Source organism: Ostrea edulis, chromosome 7 (assembly GCF_947568905.1).
Source record: "Ostrea edulis chromosome 7, xbOstEdul1.1, whole genome shotgun sequence".
Taxonomy (NCBI): Eukaryota; Metazoa; Mollusca; class Bivalvia; order Ostreida; family Ostreidae; genus Ostrea; species Ostrea edulis.
This window is the reverse complement of record NC_079170.1, coordinates 31,543,573-31,569,855: the sequence shown is the minus strand read 5'-3', so window position 1 is coordinate 31,569,855 and position 26,283 is coordinate 31,543,573. Positions and strand designations below refer to the sequence as shown.

The 26,283-nt window shown below is 36.8% G+C and overlaps 1 protein-coding gene across 1 annotated transcript; it reads right to left on the bottom strand.

Annotated features, from left to right (window-relative positions):
* Positions 1-3,165: 3,165 nt before the first annotated feature.
* On the bottom strand, positions 3,166-25,967 carry LOC125653457 (delta-like protein D). The gene is made up of 11 exons (XM_048882935.2): positions 25,730-25,967; positions 21,507-21,661; positions 20,449-20,581; positions 18,879-19,030; positions 18,434-18,570; positions 16,643-16,774; positions 14,368-14,832; positions 12,315-12,468; positions 8,347-8,536; positions 5,580-5,686; positions 3,166-4,401 (listed from the first exon to the last, which is right to left on the bottom strand). Exons 1-11 carry the CDS (start codon positions 25,772-25,774, stop codon positions 4,239-4,241), a joined length of 1,833 nt encoding a protein of 610 aa, XP_048738892.2. The 5' UTR covers positions 25,775-25,967; the 3' UTR covers positions 3,166-4,238.
* Positions 25,968-26,283: the final 316 nt, after the last annotated feature.

The window sequence follows — 26,283 nt, the reverse complement described above, 5'->3', positions numbered from 1 at the left end:
GTGATATCAAATTAACGCATAACATAAGGAATATGAAATGTTTTATAGCGGTTTTCCAATTCGATACGACGTTGCTCAGAATCACTACGTGTGGTTCTATAAGATGTAGTAAAAAAAAATATTTATAATAGATAATTTGTATAGAAGAATTACATATTTAAGTTGGTAACGTACATATCATCTGCAATTTAACGTACGATGCAATTCTGGGAGGAGAACTTGTTACTTTTTATTTGTGACTCTATAAAATATCAAGCATGTAGAATCGAGGGGGATGGGGTGGGTGGGATGGGATCTTCACCCTTTTTTAAACAATGAACATTTTGTAATGCAAATAGAGATATATTTCAAATACTTATTGAAAAAATATATCAGAATACCATGCCAGAAATATTTTTTCTCCGTCCAAGGAGTAGTTTTCCAGCAACATGGAATATATACTCCAAGACTCTGTTTCCATTCATGTTTTCAAATATCTTAAATTGTGGCATATGAAAACTAAATTATTATGATATAAAAAAGAAAGAATTGTTGGTGCCAAATAAAAAATAATCCTTGGTGCCGAAACATCTTAAAGTAAGTGCCGAAACGTCTTAATAATAAAGTGCCGAACTTCTTAATAATAAAGTGCCGAAACGTCTTGGTGCCGAAAAGTCCTGCACCCTCGGACGAGACGTGTTTTCTTTTCACACCATGTATTTTCCGTATCGGGTCACTAACTAATTGTGTAACTAATAATATTGTCGCTCAATAACTTGAGAACCCTTTGCGTGACAGACATTAAACTAGGCACACTGGTACATCCTAAGGAGTGCATGACCGCTATTGATTTTGAGGTCACATTGTCAAGGTTCAAACTGGACATAGGAGTATACTGTCTGCTCAATATCTTGATAACCCATTGGTTAACAGAGATCAAACTTGATACACGGCTACATTCTGAGGAGTAAATGACCCCTATTTATTTTAAGTCACATGGTCAAGGGTCAAATTCGACATAGGAATATATTGTCTCCTCGTTATCTTGAGAACCCGTTTGCTTGACAGACATAAAACCTGGTACGCTGGTACATCCAAGTTTTAGATGATCACTATTGATTTTATGGTCAAGGGTCAAACTGGACATAAGAAGATGTCCGCTCAATATCCTGAGAATCCTTTGCTTGACTGACATCAAACTTGGTACACTGGTACATCCTAAGGAGTAGATGACCCATATTGATTTTGATGTCACGTAGTCAAGGATCAAACTGACCATAGACAGATATTGTCAACTTGGTACAACGGTACATCATAATGAGTAGATGACCCTAATAATTTTGATTTCACATGGTCAAGGGTCAAACTGGACATAGTAATATATTGTCTCCTATATTTTAAGAATCATTAGCTTGGTTGACACCAAACGTGGTATACTGGTACATCCTTAGGCGTAGATCACCCCTGTGGATTTTTATGTCACATGGTCAACAGCCAAGGGTCCATATCATGAATTGATTTGTCACTATTATCAATTAAATGATTCATGTGTTTAACCCATTTCAATTTTGCGCCGCGAGGGCATATATGTTTTACGACGAAGGAAACTAGAATAAACGATTGGAAGTAATGTTTTTATTTCACTGACAAATATCCCATAGAGATCCGGGTTAGAATTGGTCATCAGTACCTATTGTTTGTCGCAAGAGGCCACTAAACAGGGCGGTCCTTCGGATGGGACCGCAAAAACCGAGGCCCCGTGTCACAGCAGGAGTGGCACGTTAAAGATCCCTCCCTACTCAAAGGTCATAAGCGCCGAGCATAGGCCAACATTTTGCAGTCATTCACTGGCAAAGGTGAGGTCTCCATACGAGTGAAAAATTCTTAAAAGGGACATTAAGGAGTACGTATAAGTTTTACATTATGACCCCTGGGTCGAGACCTCTGCTGGTGGACTGTTAGTCCCCGAGGGTCTCTACAGCCCAGTAGCTACATTGTAAGTACTTCGTTACTAGCTTGAAAATACGGATGTATATTTAATTGCTGTTACAAAATTTAGAAATTCATTTCAAAATTAAGGATTATCTCCCTCACGCATAGCTCTTATCCTTTGACAAATTTGACTCCACTTTTTTTTTCTTTTTTTTTTGGCACACTGTTTTCCCCTGAAATAACTCTAAAACTTCATTGTTATTTCGGATTTCAAACATTTCGGTTGAGTATCACTGAAGAGACATTATTTGTCGAAATGCGCATCTTGTGCATCAAAATTGGTACCGTACAAGTTTTACATACAATAAATCAATCTTAGGAAGAATTGTTTTATCACACTAAAACTGATGGATCCCCTTCAATATTTCATAGTTTTGAAGAAGAAAAAAACATTTTTAGGTAGCATCTTCAGGGGTGGATCCAGGAATCGCGGTTACGGGGGGGGGGGGGGGGGCACTTTTTGAGGCAGGGGGTCTGGGGGCGCCTTAAGGCCCCCACTGGGTCCAGTGCGAAGCCCTGGTTCGCCCTGGAAGCTCCTGGATTTTATAGGGCTTGAAATATGTCTCCTATTTAGTCTTTTGTACCATTTTCTATCATTTTTTATAAGGTGAAATTAATGAAATGACGTAAATTTTAATGGTTTTTCGAAAAAATTGAGTTACATGTATCCTAATAAAGTAATTCAAAAGATTTTGTCATTTATTTCTCCGGGAGGGAGTGGAAGAAATTATTGTTTCTTTTATCGTTTAAGCCTTTAAATTTACCTGATACAAGAATGAAAATCCTACCTTATGATGTCAAATCAATGTATTACACAGGCAAATGTATTTCACGTGAAAGGTTCATGTGAATTTCACGTGAACAGCATTTCACGTGAAATCCACGTGAGGCACAATTTCCTGTGTATACATTGTCGAATACACATAATATTCAATATAAAATCTATAATATTTCGTCTAAACTGTATTTCATTTCAGTCACACTGATAAAGCAGTTATAAGATGGCATCAAAACAACATGGCATATGGTCTTTTTAAACAATGACACCAACACCATATTATATAAGTCTATCCTTTACATCATTACGTCCACTTGGTATGATATGCAGTGAAAGGATACGCATGTTGAATTGCGATATCCTGATGAAATATAATATCATGTAAATTTCACAAAGCAATATAAACATGCAAAAAATAATATTGACATTATTTATTGAAACAAGATATTTTCACCAACAGTTGATAGGTAACATATAAATCACAGGAAGCGTTGAATTTTCAATAAGACAGGATATAACTAGTGTTACATTAGTGCATTCACCGCAGTTTGATTTTCTCTGTATTCATTGTATGTCCAAACCATTATTTTATAACTACAACAAGTATTTATGTAGATTGCATAGAAAAATCTGTGAATCTTAATCTGCATAGAAAACTGTCAATTCAGAACAGCGAATATAATACCGTGTTAAAAACTTACTTCAAATCAATGAATTTAATACCGTGTTAAAAGCTTAATTCAAATCAGTGAATTTAAAACTGCAGTAAATCAATAAAATCAAAACTGCATGAAAATAGATTTAGAGACAAATCTTTTTTTTAAACGTAAACAGAAGTGAATGTCGAGCTACTTACAGGTAATCTATAAATATCAAACATTAAATAACCAACATCACTAGAGACTGTACAGAGTTACATCATTAAAATATCTGATACAGCATTGCCATATTTTTACATATAAAAAACAGATTAAAACATATTACACAGTCCCGTATATAAAGATACAATAAGTAAAAACATATGTTGAACAATTCAAAATTCATGGCACTTTCTCGTTTAAATAATCTTAAAACTATGTCTTAGTGACATTATTGGATTATCAAACAGGGCTTCTTCCTGTCTTTGCACAAACATCATCAGACCACTCACATCCTTAGTAACCGACAAGACACCATGTATTTAATCGTTTCCTACTTTTTCACTCGTATTACCAACACTCTCAAAACTTGAAATAACAACAATTTAGTTGCTCTTTTTGGACATATTGTATAAAGATATATAAAGCATATTCTCCACTTTAAGTCTTCGTTTTGGCACTTTCTTAGAAAGCATTTGGCTGACAAACATTCTACATAATTCTACAAGATGGCACTAGCTGCATATTCATGAGACATTTTGCCGCAGACATATGTGACGTCATGACATCATTTTGAAGTTCACGTAACTTTGACGTCATGACATCATATTGAAATTCACGAAACTGTGACGTCATGGCATAACTTTGAAATTCACTTTACTGTTATCTTTCTTCTGTTGATTCATTTCAAAATAAAGTGAATTTTCAAAGGACTGCGGGTTAGAACTGCTCGCATCTGACACGTTGGAGCTCGTCCTCGCAACATTGGCCTTGTTGTCCATTTCTTCCAGCGTTCTACAAAATAAACACTAAATAAAATATGGATATTACGAGCAGTGATCAATCTGGTAATTCCAACAAAAAATACAAATTGAAGAGGAAGGCAAGCAAGGAACTAGTGGGAACATGTGCCTAGGAGGAGTAAACATTCCCTGTCGACCGGTCATTTTGATATGTCAAATAGCAATTCAGATGGTCTTATCTTCTTGAATTAGTTCATATTACAATGAGCATTTCCAGTGTATCCATATGCATCATAGAATAAAATCTCCGTTGTCCCTACCCCGGGGCATGCATCATGATTTCGTAAGGAAACGTTAATGTACAGAGAAACTTAATGCGGCATTATATCAGCATGTATGTGAATATGTTTCAATGAAAGTGGTACATCGAAAGCTATTAAATTACATGAACATTACATAAACGACACGAAAACATTTATCATCGCTGATCATTTCCCCCAAATTATTTGCTTTCACTATATATGAAATACACCAAGATGGTTATTGTCTTGTAGAACACTGAGAAAACCTAACAACGTGTTCACGACGATAAATATCCCTGACTCGAATTTGCTAGCGAATCTTGCAGACATTTCTCATCCGTGCTTAAAATTTGGTTTAGAGTAAAGGCTTCGTTTGTTGTAGTATATTAATCAAAAATTAAACGAAAAGGTGACAATAACGATCAGAGATCATAAATTCCATAAATAATTCAAAATAAAGAGTAGAGCAAACATGCATCCCTGAGGTACCTAGAAGGAGTAACCATTCCCTGTTGACCGCCCACCGTGAGCCCTCTACCTTGATCAGATAGATGGAGTAAGCCGTAGTCAAATCGTGTGTAAAGAGCTAACAATTGGTATGAAACACATCAGACAGCATTCCATTTATATGACGTTGTATGGTTAAACAGAAAGGAGAATATATATATATATATATATATATATATATATATATATATATATAGTATGATTTTACACTTCAATGGTGTATATATATTTGAGAGGCTATACCAGCCGCATCTTTATACTGTTTGAGGGAGTTGGATAATGTTATGCATCACAATTAGAAGTATTAATATCGAATGGATGTTGAATATTTAGCTGTTGTTTATCCAAAAACGTGCTCTACATCATGCGTACGAGATAAATAAAGTTTATGCGTTACCATGCAAGAATATGTTAAACTTACTTTTTCCTTTTGACAATGATGAAACCTACGATGAACATGACGAGAGCCACAATAGCTAGAACGATGAGAAGAACAACAAACCAATATTGGTGGATCCAACCGTCGTGCTGAAAAGAGAACCAGTTAAATTTAGTCAAAACAACAAAATAGTTCATTCTACACAAAAATAGTTTTACTTTTGTTAATTTATTTGTGAACGAGTCACATTACATGATTCAGTGTGGAATAACTCCCCAGATAAATTTGATGTGAATGGAAATTGCAGAATATGTACAATGATATTTTGAATTGAAAAGTTTCAGATTTACTTTATTTAGTTAAAGAATGAAGTTTTAGTGGAAAACAATCTGAAGAAAACAAAATTAAACCCCTGCTAGACTTGGAACACACGAATTACAGATCAGTGGTCGACATGTAAACCGACATAGCTACCCAGCTAGGCCAGTAAGATTTAAATAAATATACATGAAAAGGTGAGGATGAACACAGTGATAAAGAATACAAAATTAAGAGTAGGACAAACACTGACCACTGGACACACCAAGGTGGGAACAGGTGCCTTGGAGGAGGAAGCATCCCCCTGTCGATTGGCCGCACCCACCGTGAGCCCTCTATCTTGATCAGGAAAAAGGAGTGACCCTTACTCAAAATTAGTGTGTAAAGAACAGCCTAGCAATTGGTATGAAACACATCAGACAGCATTCGACTTAATGACAGTTATAACGACCATAGAATTTGCGAATTGCTGACTTTGAACGAGACTGTTGAAAACCCTGCAACATCAACATATATGTCAGTAGCCTGCCTCAATTTAAACACTAATCATGCGCAGAACATGCTCGTGAATTTGTTCACTGTAGAATTACCCCTAACCCCTACTTATACTTTGAAACGACGAAAGGGTATAGCGAACCTGTATTATCGATTTAATGCTATCTTTTTTGTGTTGTCTATTTCGTTATTTTTAAGCATCAGAAGTGAAAATCTGTACATAGATAAAAAAAAAAAAAAAAACAAGAGAAATCCACCATAAATTCGCTAATTGCTTTATAAGTATGTTTCTTAAAAGAGAAAGCCATGAAATAAATTTTTGATGCTTATTTTTGTTGCATCAAGATTACAAAACTAAGCTATGGTAAGTTGCACCTAAAATACAATGTTTCAGTTGACACATTCTGACGTTTGCTGCATTCTGTAGAGGTAATTACACGAACTACTTTCTAATCCATTCTGTAGAGGTAATTACACGAACTACTTTCTAATCCATTCTGTAGAGGTAATTACACGAACTACTTTCTAATCCATTCTGTAGAGGTAATTACACGAACTACTTTCTAATCCATTCTGAAGAGGTAATTGCACGAACTACTTTCTAATCCATTCTGTAGAGGTAATTACACGAACTACTTTCTAATCCATTCTGTAGAGGTAATTACACGAACTACTTTCTAATCCATTCTGTAGAGGTAATTACACGAACTACTTTCTAATCCATTCTGTAGAGGTAATTACACGAACTACTTTCTAATCCATTCTGTAGAGGTAATTACACGAACTACTTTCTAATCCATTCTGTAGAGGTAATTACACGAACTACTTTCTAATCCATTCTGTAGAGGTAATTACACGAACTACTTTCTTATCCATTCTGTAGAGGTAATTACACGAACTACTTTCTTATTTGTAGAGGAGCTGCCAATCATTTCTAAGCAAAGGATGTTGATCAGAACAGTTTATTTATTTATTTTTTTTTTTTTTTTCATAATAAAAATAAAACATTTTTTTTAGGTAAAACTATTGGATAGATAACATATTTTCAACTTCATGAATATTCATTATCCGTGAACTATTAATTCAAAGGTGAAACACATCAGATTATTTTACTTTCCCAGCACGAATATTCATCATACGTGAACATTATATTAATTGGATGGTGGCAGTTTAAATTCTAAACTCTTTCATGACCCTTTCTGGTTAAAACAAACGAACCTACACTACATGAATACATTTACATATTCATTTGATATACTATACTCCAGATCCCCCCATCCCGTGGGGATCCGGGTTAGAATAGGTCTTCAGTATCCCCTTGCTTGTCATTCGGATGAGACCGCTAAAACCTAGGTCCCGTGTCACAGAAAGTGTGACACATAAAGATCCCTCCCTGCTCAATGGCCATAAGCGCCGAGCATAGGCCTAAATTATGCAGCCCTTCACCGGCAGTGGTGGCGTCTCCATATGAGTGAAATATTCTCGAGAGGGACGTGAAACAATATTCAACCAACCAACCAGATCTCCCTTATATACATGCATTTCCACCTCTTGGTCTTAGGAATCATGATTGAAGAAATTTGCTTTCATTTTCAAAACTAATATAGTTGTCAGACCCCCAAGTCCTGCTAATGGGGGTTCGGAGGGATTGTTAGGGAATATGATGAATTATAATGTATGGGGAGAGAATCGGACGGTGTATTGAAGATTATGAATAGAAATGAAAAGAGGCTAAGCATTTTGCAAAATCTACAATATTAGGTCGAATGCTGTCTGATTGTTTCATAACGGTTGTTAGGTCGTACCTTACATACTGATTTTGACTACGGATTACTCCGTTTGCCTGATCAAGACATAGGGCTCACAGCGATTCTGACCAAGGTACCAAATCCCACCTCTTGTATGCCCAGGGGTCCGTGCTCTACTCTTGATTTTGTATTCTGTATATGAATTATGAGATTGATTACTGTTCGTTATCTTCACTTTTGATACATACCTCGAATTCCTCTTGCACGGCGTTTGATGGGAGGGAGGAGTGGAAGTGTCCGTCAGGGAGATCACGTGGGATAGGAAGATAGTGGTCCACCATAGCAGCATGGGAATCAGATAATACTCGCTGAATTTCATCCACACTGAATGGTACACCGTCCGCAGTCCCTCGGACAGCTAACTCCGTCAAAATCTCACTGTAAACATACAAATATAAGTCACTCCGTCAAAATCTCACTGTAAACGTACAAATATCAGTAGCTCCGTCAAAATCTCACTGTAAACGTACAAATATCAGTAGCTCCGTCAAAATCTCACTGTAACCATACAAATAAAAGTAACTCCGACAAAATATCACTGTAAACGTACAAATATCAGTTGCTCCGTCAAAATATCACTGTAAATGTACAAATATAAGAAACTCCGTCAAAATCTCACTGTAAACATACAAATATAGGTAACTCCGTCAAAATCTCACTGTAAACACAAAAATAAGTCACTCCGTCAAAATCTCACTGTAAACATACAAATAATATGTTGTACGGTGTGACCGTTGAGACGAGCGAAGCCCATTAACATCTTGCAACACGACTTTTATCCGTCTCTTCATTTAACGCGGGAAATATAACGCGCTTGATGTAAACAGTTACAAATTGTGACGTCATATTAGCTGCAATTTTTTTTTCTTCTCTTAAACCAAGCAAAAACAAAACGTTTGAAGCTATGAGAAAGCTTGTCTTGAATTTAAAAACGTTAATTGTACTTTCTAAACAATCTAATTATTTTAATTACGGGATTGTCAATGAAGTATACCGCAGTGACGGCGACATTTTTCCGGAGGCATTATGGGTAGTCCCCATAATTTTTCAGCTGATGAAGAGCAAACCACGTGATTCAATTGCGTAATCATTGGAGCGAGCTCGTCGCGACGCGAGCTTCGTTCGCTATAAGCAACTCCGGCAAAATTTCACTGTAAGCATACAACTATAAGTAACTCCGTTAAACTCTCACTGTGAACATACAAATAATATGTATACGGTGTGACCGTTGGACCGAGCGAAGCATGTACGTAATGGTCATTGGAATGTCCCAAGTGGTAATCATAATTCCGTTAAGTACGGTAGATTATGATTCATTTAAAAAATATATATATTTAATGAAATTTCCTTGCGGTAAACACCCAGTAACATCTCAATATTAAAGGAGTTTATATGGGGACAACAGTTTTACATGATCCGCCTATTCATTGAACGCGGGAAATCAAAAGCAAGGCGACGTAAACTGTGCATTGTGACGTCACATTTAGCCTCGACTTTTTTTTCTTTTTCAAAGCAAACAATTATAAACAACAATAATACATTCCGTATGCAATGAAAAAGGCCGTTAAAACTAAACTAAATTAACCAATAAATTCAAAATGGTAAAAAAAGTAACCGTAATTTTATCGTATATTCTTATTCAAAGAAACTCATGAACTCGTTCATTTATTTAGTCGTATTACGGTTTTATATGTATTTATTTGCTAAAACCTGTTACAATGATAATTATACTATTCACTTTGAACAAACTGAGTATTTTAATTACGAATTGCACGTCAGAGTCTTCTATTATTGGCATTCAAAATAAAACACGAATAACTGTTGAAGCAGGTCATGAAAAAATAAATGGCGGCGCCCATATGAATCACGAAAATTTTAGTGAACGTATATAGAAATTATCTCTTTTTCTTTTGCTGATTTTGACTTTCTTCTTTTACATACGTGTTCCCTTTAGAGCCTTGCTTCGCGGACGGGCCTTCGGCCCGTCCGAGCTTCGCTCGGTATAACTAACTCCGTCAAAATCTCACTGTGAACTTATAAGTATACAAATACAATTAGCTCCTCAAAATTTCGGTATCGCAGTAACCCGAAAGTCGTTAGTTCGAGTTCCGCTCGTGTCATGACCGCGTCAAACATAAGCCTCTGACATAGGCAAGTGATTGCTCCTTCACCAAATAGCTCGGCAATTAGAAGTGAGAATCACGGGTTTTTTTGAAAACAGAGGTCCCACGTGGCAGCATACGTTCCAACGTTAATAGAACCCTCAATGCTATGGTCCTGGGCGCTAAAAAGGTCTGAATATGTGGTACTTCACGTACATGCAGCTGGTAACGTCTCAATACGAGTGAAACATTCCTAACAAGACGTAAAACAACTACCCAACCAATCAACCTCTCACTGTAAACAAATAAAGCGAGCTCCTCAAAATCTCACTATAAACACCCCAATACAGTTCGCTTTGCTAAAATCTCACTGCGACATTCAAACATAAGAAAGCAGCTAGCTCCGTGAAAACATCGCTGTAAACTTCCTAACGTACAATTACAGGTAAATATCTTACTGTAAACACCTTAACGCACTCAACACATAATAATGAAGTTTTAGAGCTATTATAGAGGAAAACAGTGTGCCAAAAAAGTGGAGTCAAATTCGTCTAAGGACAAGAGTATTCTCTTTAGAGAAGTCGAGAGGCATAGCCTTCATCGACTTCTCTTCGCAAGCATTCATGTTTTGATTCTGGAAAACGTGTAAATGCCGGAGTCGGTGACGGTTTAAGCTTCGACCGACGTTTCGACTCAGATGTGCCTGGATTTACGCAATAGACAACTTGTTTTCAAACATTTAATAGCAATACACAAACCCATCACAAGGAAATCAAAACTTACTTGCTTTTAATCCATTTTCAACATGCCCCTGTCCCGGGTTTAAATCACAACTCTGTTTACGTCAGCCTGCTTTCTCTTAACTGGTCCCCTATTGTGACAGCTCCCAAGACCAGTTAACGTAAACCCGGGACAGGGGACATGTTGACAATGGATTAAAAGCAAGTAAGTGTTGATTTCCTTGTGACAGTTTTGTGCATTACTGCTAAATGTTTGAAAACAAGTTGTCTATTGTGTAAATCCAGGCACATCTGAGTCGAAACGTCGGTCGAAGCATAAACCGTCACCGACTCCGGCATTTACACGTTTTCCAGAATCAAAATATGAATGCTTGCGAAGAGAAGTCGATGAAGGCTATGCAGTAATGCACAAAACTGTCACAAGGAAATCAACACTTACTTGCTTTTAATCCATTGTCAACATGTCCCCTGTCCCGGGTTTACGTTAACTGGTCTTGGGAGCTGTCACAATAGGGGACCAGTTAAGAGAAAGCAGGCTGACGTAAACAGAGTTGTGATTTAAACCCGGGACAGGGGCATGTTGAAAATGGATTAAAAGCAAGTAAGTTTTGATTTCCTTGTGATGGGTTTGTGTATTGCTATTAAATGTTTGAAAACAAGTTGTCTATTGCGTAAATCCAGGCACATCTGAGTCGAAACGTCGGTCGAAGCTTAAACCGTCACCGACTCCGGCATTTACACGTTTTCCAGAATCAAAACATGAATGCTTGCGAAGAGAAGTCGATGAAGGCTATGCCTCTCGACTTCTCTAAAGAGAATAAGGACAAGAGCTATGCGTGAGGGAAATAATCCTTAATATTGATATGAATTTCTAAATTTTATAACAACAATTAAATATACATCCGTATTTTCAAGGTAGTAACGAAGTACTTAGCTACTGGGCTGTCAAGACCCTCGGGGACTAACAGTCCACCAGCAGAGGCCTCGATCCAGGGGTCATAATGTAAAACTTATACGGTACCAATTTTGATGCACCAGATGCGCATTTCTACAAATAATGTCTCTTCAGTGATGCTCAACCGAAATGTTTGAAATCCGAAATAACAATGAAGTTTTAGAGCTATTTTAGGGGAAAACGGTGTGCAAAAAAAATGGAGTCAAATTCGTCTAAGGATAAGAGCTATGCGTGAGGGAGATAATCCTTAATTTTGAAATGAATTTCAATATCAATAAACTAAATAATCACATTACATTTCATGAGTAGTTCAATATTCTTGAGCATATTAATTTACTTTATATTCTGATATTGTTTACCCTTCCGTTGTTTTGTAAACATCCTTTTCCAGCTCCAAATTCAGCTGTCCCTTTATGTCTGTGAAGTCGTGAATGATTTTAACCAATGCTTTCTTTATCGCCTCCTCATTCCGACTATCTACTTTCCCCCGAAGAACCACGACAGCTTTTGGCGCTAAAAGTATACACACTTCCGTATTAGTAAAATTAGGTCGTACAATTGTTGTAGTATATAAATATCGAAATGACGCGTGTGCACGTTTACGTCTGGCTGTCAGAGACAAAGTATGTTCATTTTCTGCTGAATACAAGAGTACTGACTCTTCTCCATGTGCAAGGTGCGCGATAAAAGCGACTACCTGTCCGAATGTAGCGTTACTTTGCTCAACCAAGGCATTCAAGATTTTTTTTATCGTTTGTCTGAACGTTCATCCTTAATTATCACTAGCAGTCACTGTCTATATATATTTCAATTACTTCAAGATAAAAGCGATTAAAAACCATTCAATGCTGAGATCATGCAACAAAAACGCTATATTCGGACAGACAGTCCAACACAATGATTTCACAGAGAACTAAGACATATTTGTGGAAGACATCAAACTATCTCTGAATACACTGTCCGAGATTATCTTTGAATGATTTCTGCAGTCAACAAACTGCATTAGATATATATGTACTGAAGCTATTCTCAAATATTAGAAGATACCAGATTTCTATTTCATGCCATCTTTCATTCAGAGGCGATGAAGAAACCACTATTGGAATCATAAATTATTCTGTTGTTTAGGCTTAATCTGAATGTAATTACCATGAAATATGTGGAGTGAATCTAATCACGTACATGAAAATTAACAGCAAGACTTGACATTTTATGACATTAGGAATTATATATAAAATCTCTGCATATATTACATACTTTAGATGCCAAATGAAATCTTGTCCATACACGACATAAATGGTATCAATCTCTTGGCTGTTATTTCACGTTTGTTTGTTTGTTGTTGTTGTTGTTTTTATTGTTTTAAACCATCAAAGAAAAAGATTCTTTCCAACAATATCCCATGCATGGTTTTGTATTGAGCTACGAAGAGATAATTTTAACTTGTCTGATATACATGTACCACTTAGGCCTTTCGCACCCCTGAATAATAACATAAACAATAGCATACAATCACAGAATATATAAACTCTGCATTCCGTGGACAATTTGCCGTCACGTCTGGCATGGTAATATTATCAGCACTAAAACCAAATTTTCATGTAAAATTATATCTATGGAAATCAATGAGGACACCGGGTTCTATTGGATATCTATGAAAATCAATAAGAACATTGTACATTGGAAGCAGTCTTACAAGAACATTCTTAAATTGCTTTACTTAAACAATTGGTTGATAATATTAAGAAATTCCAAAACATCTGTTTTAAAGAAATTCCTTATTATGTGTAGCTATGTTTATCATGAGAGGCTTAATTCACAAGATTGAACCGGCTGGGATTAATCCTACAAAGGTGACAACTGTAAACAAAAGATAATACATGTACACGAAGTCCTTTTGAGGTCCGGGTTAGAATAGGTCCTCATTACCCTTTGCTTGTCATAAGAGGCAACTAAATGGGGCGGTCCTTCGGATGAGACCGCAAAATCCGAGGCCTTGTGTCACAGCAGGTGTGGCACGATAAAGATCCCTCCCTGCTCAAAGGCTGCAAGTACCGAGCATAGGCTTACATTTTGCAGCCCTTCATCGGCAATGATGATGTCTCCATGTGAATGAAATCTTCTCGAGCGGGACGTTAAACAATATACATTATACAACCAACCAACCATATAAACGAATAATGGTTCCCTGTGTCAGCATTGAAGGAATAAACAGCTGGAAAAAGGGGGGGGGGTCTTTATTTTCTACCATTGTGTTATTTCAGTAGTAAAACAAACTATGTAATTAGATAAAAGGCTATGTAATTAGATAAAACAATGTAATTGGATTAAAAACTGTAATTATATTTGAAATGAATAGTTCCTACTTTTATAACCAGCAGTTTCCGGTGTGCGCATGCGCTGTTGACTAACCTGTAGTTGTGGTTGGCACGGGAACACGGGTGGTCGTCTCTGTAGTGGTATCATTGGAATCAGCAGTCTCGTTTTGAAGATCTATAATTGTTTCACAATGTTTCCCCGTGGCGTTTATAGGACAGTCACAAAAATACCATTCCCCTTTATAATTTTCTTGGACGCATGTTCCTCCGTTTAAACAAACGTTTTGCTGACTTGAACACGTACTAACGTTTTCACAGTGTATTCCTTGTGAATCTAGCGGACATTCACATATATACCCCGCATTCTTTGTGTACACACAGGTACCGTTCCTTTGACACGGGTTGAATTCGCACGGGTCGTGCTCCACGTCACACATTTCGCCTTTCCACCCTAAACTACAGAGGCACTTCATTGTGTTGCTGGTTACATAACAAGTTCCATTGTTTTGACAATAGCCATCAGAGCACTTCACTGGCATGACATCCGTGCAATTTTCTCCTACAAAAGTAATGTACGCTCACTCGTATTATCGTTTTCCAGTACTATATTCAATCTTATTTTCGCTACTGTTTAATTTTCGAAGTCGCTATTCAATCGGAACTCCTCGAATATCTCGCGCACTCGACATAGATCTCGGACCGTATTACATCCGAGATATGTCGAGTGCGTAAAAGACATTCGAGGAGTTCCGATTGAGTCGCTATTTCTACCGGACTATCATTCAAAACGTCAGTGTGATGTTCTTATGTTTCATTCAAGTCTTCACATATATTGAATCTGACAGCTTCATTAGGATTTGATATTAGGGCTTGCTCGTAAAAGGTTACTCTGCGGATATTTGACTTTATGTATTCTAATTATGGAGTTGTAGATTAAAGTTTGAACTGATCAGACGTGTTTTTATTCTGGTGCCCAGAGCACGCATCTTTATACATACTGTTAACTATAGGAATAGGGACAGTACATTACAGTCAGGCTTAGAGATATAGCATTTGTATAGTGAGATTCTTTAGATATAACATTTATATAGTGAGAATTCCTTAGATACATGTATAACATTCACAGAGTGAGAAATCCTTAGATTTAACATTTATATCGTGAGAAATCCCTAGATTTAACATTTATATCGTGAGAAATCCCTAGATTTAACATTTATATCGTGAGAAATCCTTAGATTTAACATTTATGTAGTGAAAATTCCATAGATAAAACATTTATATACCAGGTTGTAAATTTTCCTTAAATATAACATTTATATAGTAAATTTTCCTTAGATATAACATTTATGTAGTGAAAATCGCTTTGCTATAGCGCCGGTATCCTCACTTTTCATATAACAATCGGATACATCTAGATTAGACATGAGACCGTGAATCTGAAAGTGTTCGACACTAAATCGCAAATTTGATTGATTGATTGATTGATTTTTTATGTTTTCCGCCACACTCAACATTTTTTCAGTTATATGGTGGCGCCCAGTTTTTGTTGGTGGAAGAGAGAACCCAGATACAATGCACCTGGGAAGAGACCACCGACCTTCCGAAAGTAAACTGGGAAACTTTCTCACTTACCCGCGCGAGCAGGATTCGAACCCGCGCCAACAGAGGTGAGAGGCCGTGTGATTTTGAGCGCGATGCTCTAACCACTCGACCACGGAGGCTCCCCGCAAATTTGAAAATAAATAGGTGCGAATTTTAAGCTGCATACAGTATTTATCTAACAGTAGACCATTCATTAAGAAATACCTAGGAACCCAATGTTTTATTATTTTATTTTCATGTAAATGAGAAAAACGTGGGTATTCACAAAATAACGCTTAAGCCATGTTGTATCAGTTGACAATACGAACAAAGTTGCGAATTTTAACATTGTAAATTTGTGTTTCCATTCAGTTGGTAATGCCTTAATAGACAAAAGAAATATAAACTATCGCAAAAACTACTTTTTGGTGTTTGTAATCTCGCAAAATGATGAGAAAATGAACGAGTTGGATCTTTTTACTATTGTTTTATTTAAACGTGTTTTGACTTCATGATATATTAGTAACATGATTCGCTTCTCCACCCTTGCAGAACAATAACAGGTACTGGCGTTTTTACATGTGTAGTCTACACATTCTCAGGTAAACAACAAATATTGGCGTTTTACAGCTGTGAAAACTTTTATAAATTCGCAGGTAAATATAAAGTTCTGGTGTTGTTTACCTGTGAAATTACACATTCTCAGAAAAACAACAAATATTGGCGTTTTACAGCTGTGAAAACTTTTATAAATTCGCAGGTAAATATAAAGTTTTGGTGTTGTTTACCTGTGAAGCCTCCTATACATTCGCAGGTAAGACCTGAAGAGGAATTCGTACACCTTTGGTTTGCACCACATTCCACGGTTCCACATAATCCCTGGTCCTGTACAGATTTATTACAATCATCTCCTTTCCAACCTGTACAATAAAAGCATGCTATATTTTGCAAGCACTAACCAGCTCAAAAATCATAACATCTATACAGTCCAGTTTAAAAACAAACTTGTGTATAATTATATAATTTGAAAATGTTTTTGCCGACTAGAAATTTTACTTGTGATTTTTTTCGGATAGTTACCATAAAAAAATTATACTGTTTTCTATATTGTTGTGTTGTAATATAGTTAACAGCGTGTTGGTAGTTCCAAATTCTACACAAACTTAGCGAAATATGAACTCTAACTTACTGTACACACTCTGGACAGCCGCTACCTATTTCACTATAAACATTTTCCAAACAAACTTCCTATTCTACAATACACATGTACATTTTCCAACCACACTTCCTGTACTATTCTACAATACACATCTTCCAAACAAACTACCTCTCCTATCTGTGCAGTTTATGACTGAAGTGGTGTCAATCAAATGGGATTCTGTAAGAACTTTTAGTAAGTTTGAAATTACAAAACTTTTTTATATCAATAACATCAAAACGTATGACTTTTCAACTCTTTACACGACCATTCTTCACGATAAATTAAAGAATAGACTTTGGCATGATACATATTTGCTCCTCAACAAAAATGGAAAAAGGAAAGATTCATATCGCGTGATCAGTTCTCCAAAACATTACTTTTCAAACACCACACACAAGTACCCTGAAGTTGAAATTAAAAACAGGCTGGAGTTCCTCATTGACAACATCTCCGTAGTCTTTGGTGACCAGGTCTTCCAGCAGTTTGTTGGAATTCCAATGGGCACAAATTACAAATTGTGCTCGTTTGTTAGCTGACCTGTTCTTATATTCTTGTGAGGTAGACTTTATTCAAAAGCCTCTCCTTAGAAGAAAATATCTTGCTGTGACATTCAATTTGACATTTAGATATATCAACGACGTTTTATCTATTAACAATTATCAGTCGATTCGATATATCCCTGTGAAGTATAAACTGTGAAAGACACCACAGAATCCTTCACATCTGCTTCATACTCAGATACTTTATTGAAAATAGACATTAATGGCAAACTTAAACTTAATGACAAACGGGATGATTTCTTCTTCATCAACTTCCCATATTTATGTAGAAATATTCCATTATCACCTGCATAATCTCTCAACTGATTCGATACGCAAGAGCTTGTTCTGTGTATGATAAAAAAAATTAAATCAAGTTAGGCTACTGACAAAGTTGATGTTACAGGGGTTTCAATAGTTTCCTTTTCAAGTCAGCATTTCGCAAATTCTATGGTCGACATAACGATCTACTTTGCCAATACAACCAGATGCGGTCTTACGTGTTTCATACCGATTGTAAAAATTAGGCTATTTTGGCAAACTGATTCTGACTGCGGATTACTCCATTTAGTTACCTGATCAAGACATAAGGGCTCACGGCAGGTGTGACCGGTCGACAGGCGGTGCCTACTCCTCCTAGGGACCTGGTCCCACATCTGGTATATCTAGTGGTCTGTCTTTGCCCAACTCATTATTTTCTATTCCTTTTAGGAGTTATGAGATTGATCACTGTTCGTTATATTCACTTTTATAGTACATATCTTCCAAATAAATTGCCTCTCCTGTTTTATAGTTCACATCTTCTAAACAAACTTCCACTTGTATTCTACAATACACACCTTCCATACAGATTTTCTCTCCTGTCTTCGGGTCACATGTGTAATGCCCAGTGGTATCATCGTGCTCCTCACATCTGACGTCACATCCGGCACCGTAATGACTGTCCTCACAATAAACGCTCACCTTGTAGTCCAGTCTGTGAGGAATTATTAAGACATGACATTATTGAGCAATTTTTTTAAAATGAAATTTGAATGGTGTTTATATTGACTACCATATGTACAAGAATAGCTTGAAGTGTCATTCAAAATCGATCGATAGTTATTTATTGTTTTTCATATGAAAAGAGACATTATGTTACTTGATTTATAAACTGACAGCAAGATAATTAGCGAACATTTGCTATGTATTAATGATTAGTATATGATTCGGATTTTTAAACAAGCAACTATGTTTTATTTCTATAGTAATTTCGATTTCATTAACATCAGAAACAAAACTTACAATGTCCTAGGGGTTGCTAACCGGAAGCTGTGTTCACGTGACAGCTTAATATTTTTTGCCGCTGACAAGGTAAAGTTTCCATACAGGAAGTCCACTTTATCGTCGGAATTGTCGTCCACATCAAACACGTCCACCTTAAGTTGGGCCTTCTCCTGGTAAACACAAACCATGCAGTGTAAAGTGGCACCGTGGATTCATTATTTTCGATGGTAGTAATTTTCGTAGATTTCGTGAGTACCATTATTGGGTGTTTGACCTCAAATTTACGATCCAACGAAAGAGAAAGTGAAAGCAATGTAACTTTTTTCTAGCATTTAAGTATTCTACAATTGATGGAATGAAGAAAGAAATATGTTCTCCACGAAAACTGGCTACCCCCTAAAAGAAAGATTTTATGGTTACTTCGATAATCATACGAGAACTTTCATTCCATTACGATATGAAGTTGTGAAATACCTACATGATTTTGAATGAGTCTCTAAAGTTGTTCGTGAAATCGTTTGTTGTCAAAGTATGCAAAATTACTTTTTCTGACTCGTACAAAAATATCTTATCAAATAGGATTTTCAAATTTTACAAATGAGACACTGTAACCATGATCTCGACTGAAAATAAATTACCTCAAAGTTTAGCTATTCAATGACAGACAGATTGTTGCGTAGTGTTAACAAGGATATGGTTATGTTTTATCTTTGTTTTGAATTAATTATCATAATTTGACAAAACAAACATTTTTCATCCTGTCCCCATAAGAATGAAATATTCACATTTGCAATGTTTTTTTTACTCTGATATCTTTACAAACTGTAAGCGGTGGGCTTCATAATCAGGATGCCGACATGCAACGTCACAGATCATATCCTCATGGGTTTTTTTTAAATGAAATTTATTTCTTGGCACAGTTCAACCTGCCCTAGTCTAATAACTGTGTGCTCTATTTCATTGTGAACTGTCATCCACTATTTTATTACCACTTCTCATTCTTTTACATGTATGTTATCTAATATCTACCCTGTGCAATTCGACATTTTATGTACTGTAGAATTATTTAAATTCGTGGGGGCCAATTTTCGTGGATTGCTGAATTTTTACGGGTTCGTGGGGACGAAATTTCGTCGATTTATATATTTATAAGATTCTCGTATACTAGTTGTCTTTATTCGTTGAGGATGTAAATTCGTGGGTGAGGGGTACCCACGAATTCCACGAAAATTGAGCCACCACGAATTCTAATGAATCCACCGTAATTCGAAACAAAAATTATCTTCGGAGAATGCCCTGTTATACAACTTCAGAAAATTTCAATCCTGTCTCATTTAGCAAATAATCACACCTTAGTGAAAATCATTAAGGAAAGCTAAAAACATCCCGCACTATGTACGATTTAGCTTGTCAGCAACATGCCTTCCAAATATCAAAATAAAATCTCATCGGATTCTGTACCCCTTCTTTACATTCCAGATATCAATATAAAATCTCATCGGATCATTTATCTTTCAGACATCAATATAAAATCTCATCGGATCATTTATCTTTCAGACATCAATATAAAATATCGTCGAATTTTTACCTTCCAGATATCAATATAAAATCTCATCGGATTCTTGACGCCTCCGAATGAATCTGCGAAGATATTGACATTGGCATTGTCAATCGAATTGGAGGATTTCTTCCCGATCAGACACCGGTTCACGTCCCTGTTGCTGAATAAAGAAAAGATTTTTAAACATACAATTTTGGGCACCTGCCATGACTCATTGAGCAGATACAAAGACTCATAACACACTGTGCAGTTATAAGCATAGATATTTTAAATATAACTACCGACTCAGACCTTGATCATAATTTACTGAACCAGACCGCCATTAGAATTACTGAACCAGACTGCCATCAGAATTACTGAATCAGACCGCCATCAGAATTACTAAATCAGACTGCCATCATAATTACTGAATCAGACCGCCATCATAATTACTACATCAGAATTACTGAATCAGACCGCCATCCGAATTACTGAATCAGACCGCCATCATAATTACTACATCAGACCGCCATCAGAATTACTGAATCAGACCGCCATCATAATTACTGAACCAGACCGTCATCAGAATTACTGAATCAGACCGCTATCCGAATTACTGAATCAGACCGCCATCATAATTACTACATCAGACCGCCATCAGAATTACTGAATCAGACCGTCATCAGAATTACTGAATCAGACCGCCATCATAATTACTGAACCAGACCGCCATCAGAATTACTGAATCAGACCGCCATCAGAATTACTGAATCAGACCGCCATCAGAATTACTGAACCAGACCGATCAGAATTACTGAATCAGACCGCCATCGTAATTACTGAATCAGACCGCCATCATAATTACTAAATCGGACCGACATCATAATTACTGAATCAGACTGTCATCATAATTACTACATTGAATTGTGATCACGTTTACTAATGGAGAATATTCGTATATCAATTACCAGATAAAATTGTAATTGTATTTACTAAATGAGATTCTGATCACATTTACTGTCAACATATTTCCTGAATCAGACTGCCATGATATTTAAGGAGGCTGATTTTCACTCCATTTACTGAATCAGATTGCATTTACTCACTTTTCTGCCTCGTCCACACATATGACAAATCGGTGGTCACATTTACTGAAACAAAAGAATCCCCTCCCGTCACAGCAGTGTCCGTTTTCACCGGTTCCGGCGTGGTTAATGTAACGGATGAACCGTAGATCTAACATCGCCTTGCTCCAAATGGCCTAACAATAAAAAGAACGGAAAATTGTTCAACGTACCGCCGTAAAATGGCTGAAATACTGCCAAAACAGCGTAAAACCTCAATCAACCAGTCAACGTATAACGTCTATTGTGAACTATGCGTGTACATTTCAATTTTCAACTTTTTTCGCAGATCATTTCAATCGGTATGAAGATTGTGGGCAGGTGGAGGGGAAAACATTGTACATGTTATGGTATCCCCCTCCTCAAGTATTGGGATTAAGCCAAAACCTCTTGATCTCGTTTCTTTTCCCCGTACGTCGCTGTTTATCGTGCCATTCACGAACTTTTTAGACTCAATTAAAGAGGTTGCTAGCTTTTGCGAAGTGTCACAAATTTTGAACTATCATTCAAAAAGTTAATTCAATAATGCTTAAGGTTGTATAAGTGAAGCTTCGTGCAATGTCAACCGTAACACGGGACCCCTGTTTTTAAGAATATATTCAAAAGATCTGTGAGTTTTACTTCTCAGTCGGAAGCCTGGCGAAAGAATAGTGTCTATTTTAAGCGTCTTGGGTTGACATGGCGCCGAGATCGGGGATCTAACTCAGTTCTCACGGGTTCCAAAACAAACGTTCTAACGACCAGGCAACCGCGATCGGTCACCTCTTAAACGAACTGTTTACATAATATTATATAATCATCTCAGGACTACCGTCTAAACTGATGATTCGCTGAAGTGACGTCTGACAAAATGGGTCACAAGACGTCATCACATTAAGTATACTGCTGCAGGCAGGGTGCAGGAATGTGCTAGCTTCACTATGCTTGTCTGCACGCACCTGCCGTTACGTAATCATGCAAAAATAAAATTATTACTTTCCCAATTCAATAACGTTAACATGTTTGCTATAGTGAGGTATTTTGACAGTCATCAAATTTAATGAATCACTGGTCCTGAGCAATCACGGTGATTTCTAAACGATTCTAATAAACGAGAATGTATCAGAGGTTGAACTCTTTTAAAAAGTGGGGCTGTAGGATCCTGGGCAGAAAGTACATGTAGTCTTTGAAAATATACACCACACGCATGTGCTCATCTCATATCGTTCAAATGTATTTTTAAAAAGAGTTGAAAATTGTCACCCCTTCTGTGATCCTTCATAACAAAAAAAAAAAAAAAAAAACACAGATTAAAATTCCTGATCATGTGATTCATCACTACAAAAGTCTTAATAATGAAATCATAAATATCATATGTCATATCAGAAGTCTGGAAGATTTTTAAATGAAACATCATACTACATAGAAGGACAGGGGTCTATATACGTATTCATCCTCTCATGCAGTTCAGCTCCTACGCGTCCTTATTGGTTCATATCACATAGCAATTGAATTTAACATCAATTATACGTTTTACAAACCAAAGATTGATTGTGTATTGTTAAACGTCCATCTCGAGAATTTTTCACTCATGTGGAGACATCACCATTGTCTGTGAAAAGCTGTAAAATGTATGCCTTTGCTCGGCGTTTTCGGTCTTTGAGCAGGGAGGGATCTTTATCGTGCCAAACCTGCTGTTACACGGCATAGGCGTAGCTTGGGTTCGAATATTACCGAGGCAGGGGGTCTGTGGGGCTTCGGCCCCCAGAAGCTATCGACATTTTAACAACGTAAAAGGTGTTTTTTTTACCGAGGCAGCTGCCTCGGTTGCCTCAATGGAAGCTACGCCACTGCACGGAACCTCGGTTTTTGCTATCTAATCCGAAGTACCATCCCATTTAGTTGCTTCTTACGACAAAATAGGGGTACTGAGGACCAATTCTAACCCGGATCCCAACGGGATTACAAACCAAACATGTTAACATAGGTAGTGATTGCTCCTTCGCCAAACGCTCGGCAGTTTGAAGTGAGAATCACGGGTCCTTTGGATATGACCTTAAATCGGGCTTTCGCACCAGGCGCTGGCACTTTACAGAACCCTCATTGTTACGGTCCTGAGCGCTAAACATTAGGTACCTCTCCTACAGCTAGTGACGTCACAATATGAGTGAAAAATTCTCGAAGGGACGAAAAAGCAAACAAACACACAATTTATAAGTTTTAAAGTATTTTCAAACATGTTAGTAGAAATATCCTTCATGCCCTCCATCGAGGAACTAAGGCATAGGTTTTTTTTTAATTTGAAAATGATAGATAGACATATGCATATATTTAACATTTTAAGAAATCTGGTTTACCACAATACAATGTATTCATTTATTTTAATGTACTAACACCAAACATTAACCAACCATAAATCTGATAACAAAATTACATTTTCACGAGAACATAATACTTATTCAACGATGAATATTGATATCTGACCTACATTGCAATGGCATTTCATGCATCAGCACAACAGCGTTTACGGGGGTTATACAGCAATATCGCTGGATAGACCGACCTACTGAATTGATAGATAGACGGAAATAAATCGGACGCTGACCAGCGGCGGAACTAGATCGAACGCCATTAAAGCGACAATCATATAGCGTCATTTAGACATCTGAGAGAATATTTGTGATATGTTATGAAATCTGCTACACATGATCTTCCATTGATGCACTTAAACTTAACCCATGTTCATTGTAGTAAATTCTGGCTTCTCTTCCCAGCGGACATACTTGTATAATTGGTTTGATAAAGATTGATTCATTTATTTTCACCTCTTTTAAATTGATATTTTAAAAAAAATGAAAGTCCTTTTCATAGAGAAGAAACGATTAAATATGAGAACTTTTTTTTCATCCTCCAACGTTTAATAATCGACAACGTAACAACAACAACACGTCATGCATGAAACTGACCTACAGAGACCGGGTCATGCACATAGTTTTAACTTTTTCCGCTATTTCCGAGAGAAAAAATATTCCGTCTTATGAGAAATAAGATAGTGAACGTGCGGATCAAAGAATCTTAATTGAATTAGATTAATAGAAATTTCAATATTAAAAAAACAGTCCTTTCAGACCTTTATGGTATAGCGAACAGAAAATACACACCTGGAAAATATGTTGCTTAAGAAATTCTTAAAGATGAATATGTTAACCCCGAGATATATTTGTTGATTAATTTATTTGACGGCGGTGGTCGCAGGGGTGAGTTGAACCGATGTTTCGACATTTCGTTTAGAACACAACAGAGGCGTGCGAGGGTGACCTCAGGTAATCGCACATCATAGGAGTGCGTCTTCTCCGAAACTTTGCATCTTTAATTATGCTAATTGTGTGGAATCACGTGATGATGAATCTGCGTTATACTATTAGTCATTATCAATAAAGATTTGAAGAATCTCTTATGGTTGTGTAACATAAATGAAGACGCGGATTGATGAGAGACACCAACTTAAAGGTCAGACACACCTCGTCAGGCGCAACAAAGTACGAAATTTACACGAATACTGCATTTAAAAACAGTGTATACTATAAAGGGCACAATGAACCTCATTGACGAACACCCAGTCACACATGATATCTGTACACAATGTATTGAAACAAAAAAAAAATAAACTAAACAAGATAGCATAATATCTTACATCAGTGTGCTATTATTTTTACTTGCTGATTCTACTGTTTTCGTCCTATGCAGTGACACATGACTTAGAGTTAATTAAGGATAAATCCTATTTTCATTGCTAATATGTCCCGTGGGGATCCAGGTTAGAATAGATCCTCACTACTCCTATTTTGTCGTAAGAGGCGACTAAATGGGCGGTCCATAGGATGAGACCGCAAAAACTGGGGTTCCAGTCACAGCAGGTGTGACACGATAAAGATCCCTCCCTGTTCAAAGACCGTAAGCACCTAGTATACGCCTACATTTTGCAGCCCTTCACCGTCTCCATATGAGTGAAAAATTCTCAAGAGGGACGTTAAACAATATACAATCAATCAATATTTGCTTACATGTTCTTAACAAACTACGTTTAACGCCCAAATATTTATGTTTCAATTATAGTTAACATAAAATGTGTAAAGGAGAAACGGTACTATGGATGCGTGAACAGGGAGCCTTATGTCGACTACAACACCTCTACAGACATACAACAGGGCATCTACAATACTCACCGGAACTAAAGAACATAATATTAATCCTAGAAACACGAGGTCCATGTTGACGAAGAAACACACACACAAATAAGATAAGAACCAATAAAAGAAGAATATGGATGGTCCGGAATCTTTACTCCATGTCTGATGAAGAAAATAAATCCGGTAGAAGGTGAGAATAAGATGGAGAGTGGAACAGAGAATGTTAGTACGACCGACGAAAGGGAAACGGCGCAAAGTTGTTGACAGGCGGCAATAAAGAAAACCGCCCCGGGGCAAATTATGACGTCAGGACATAAATCATTATTGTGCACGGCCTTATTCCGATACGGTGTGTTTATTAGATAATCAATTTTAATATGTTTTTAAGTAATTAGTCAACAAGTGATTTGAAAGGAAGTAAATGAATTAATGCACAAGTGTTGGGTTGTCGGTGGTAGGGCTGTAAGAACGATGGAATGTTATATTTATTTGATGTGAACAGTCATCCGTGTCGCTAACGGTGTTTCACAGTCATCGCTGCTGAGTATACAGACCTCCAGTTATTACACGAAATGCACCATCAATGAACA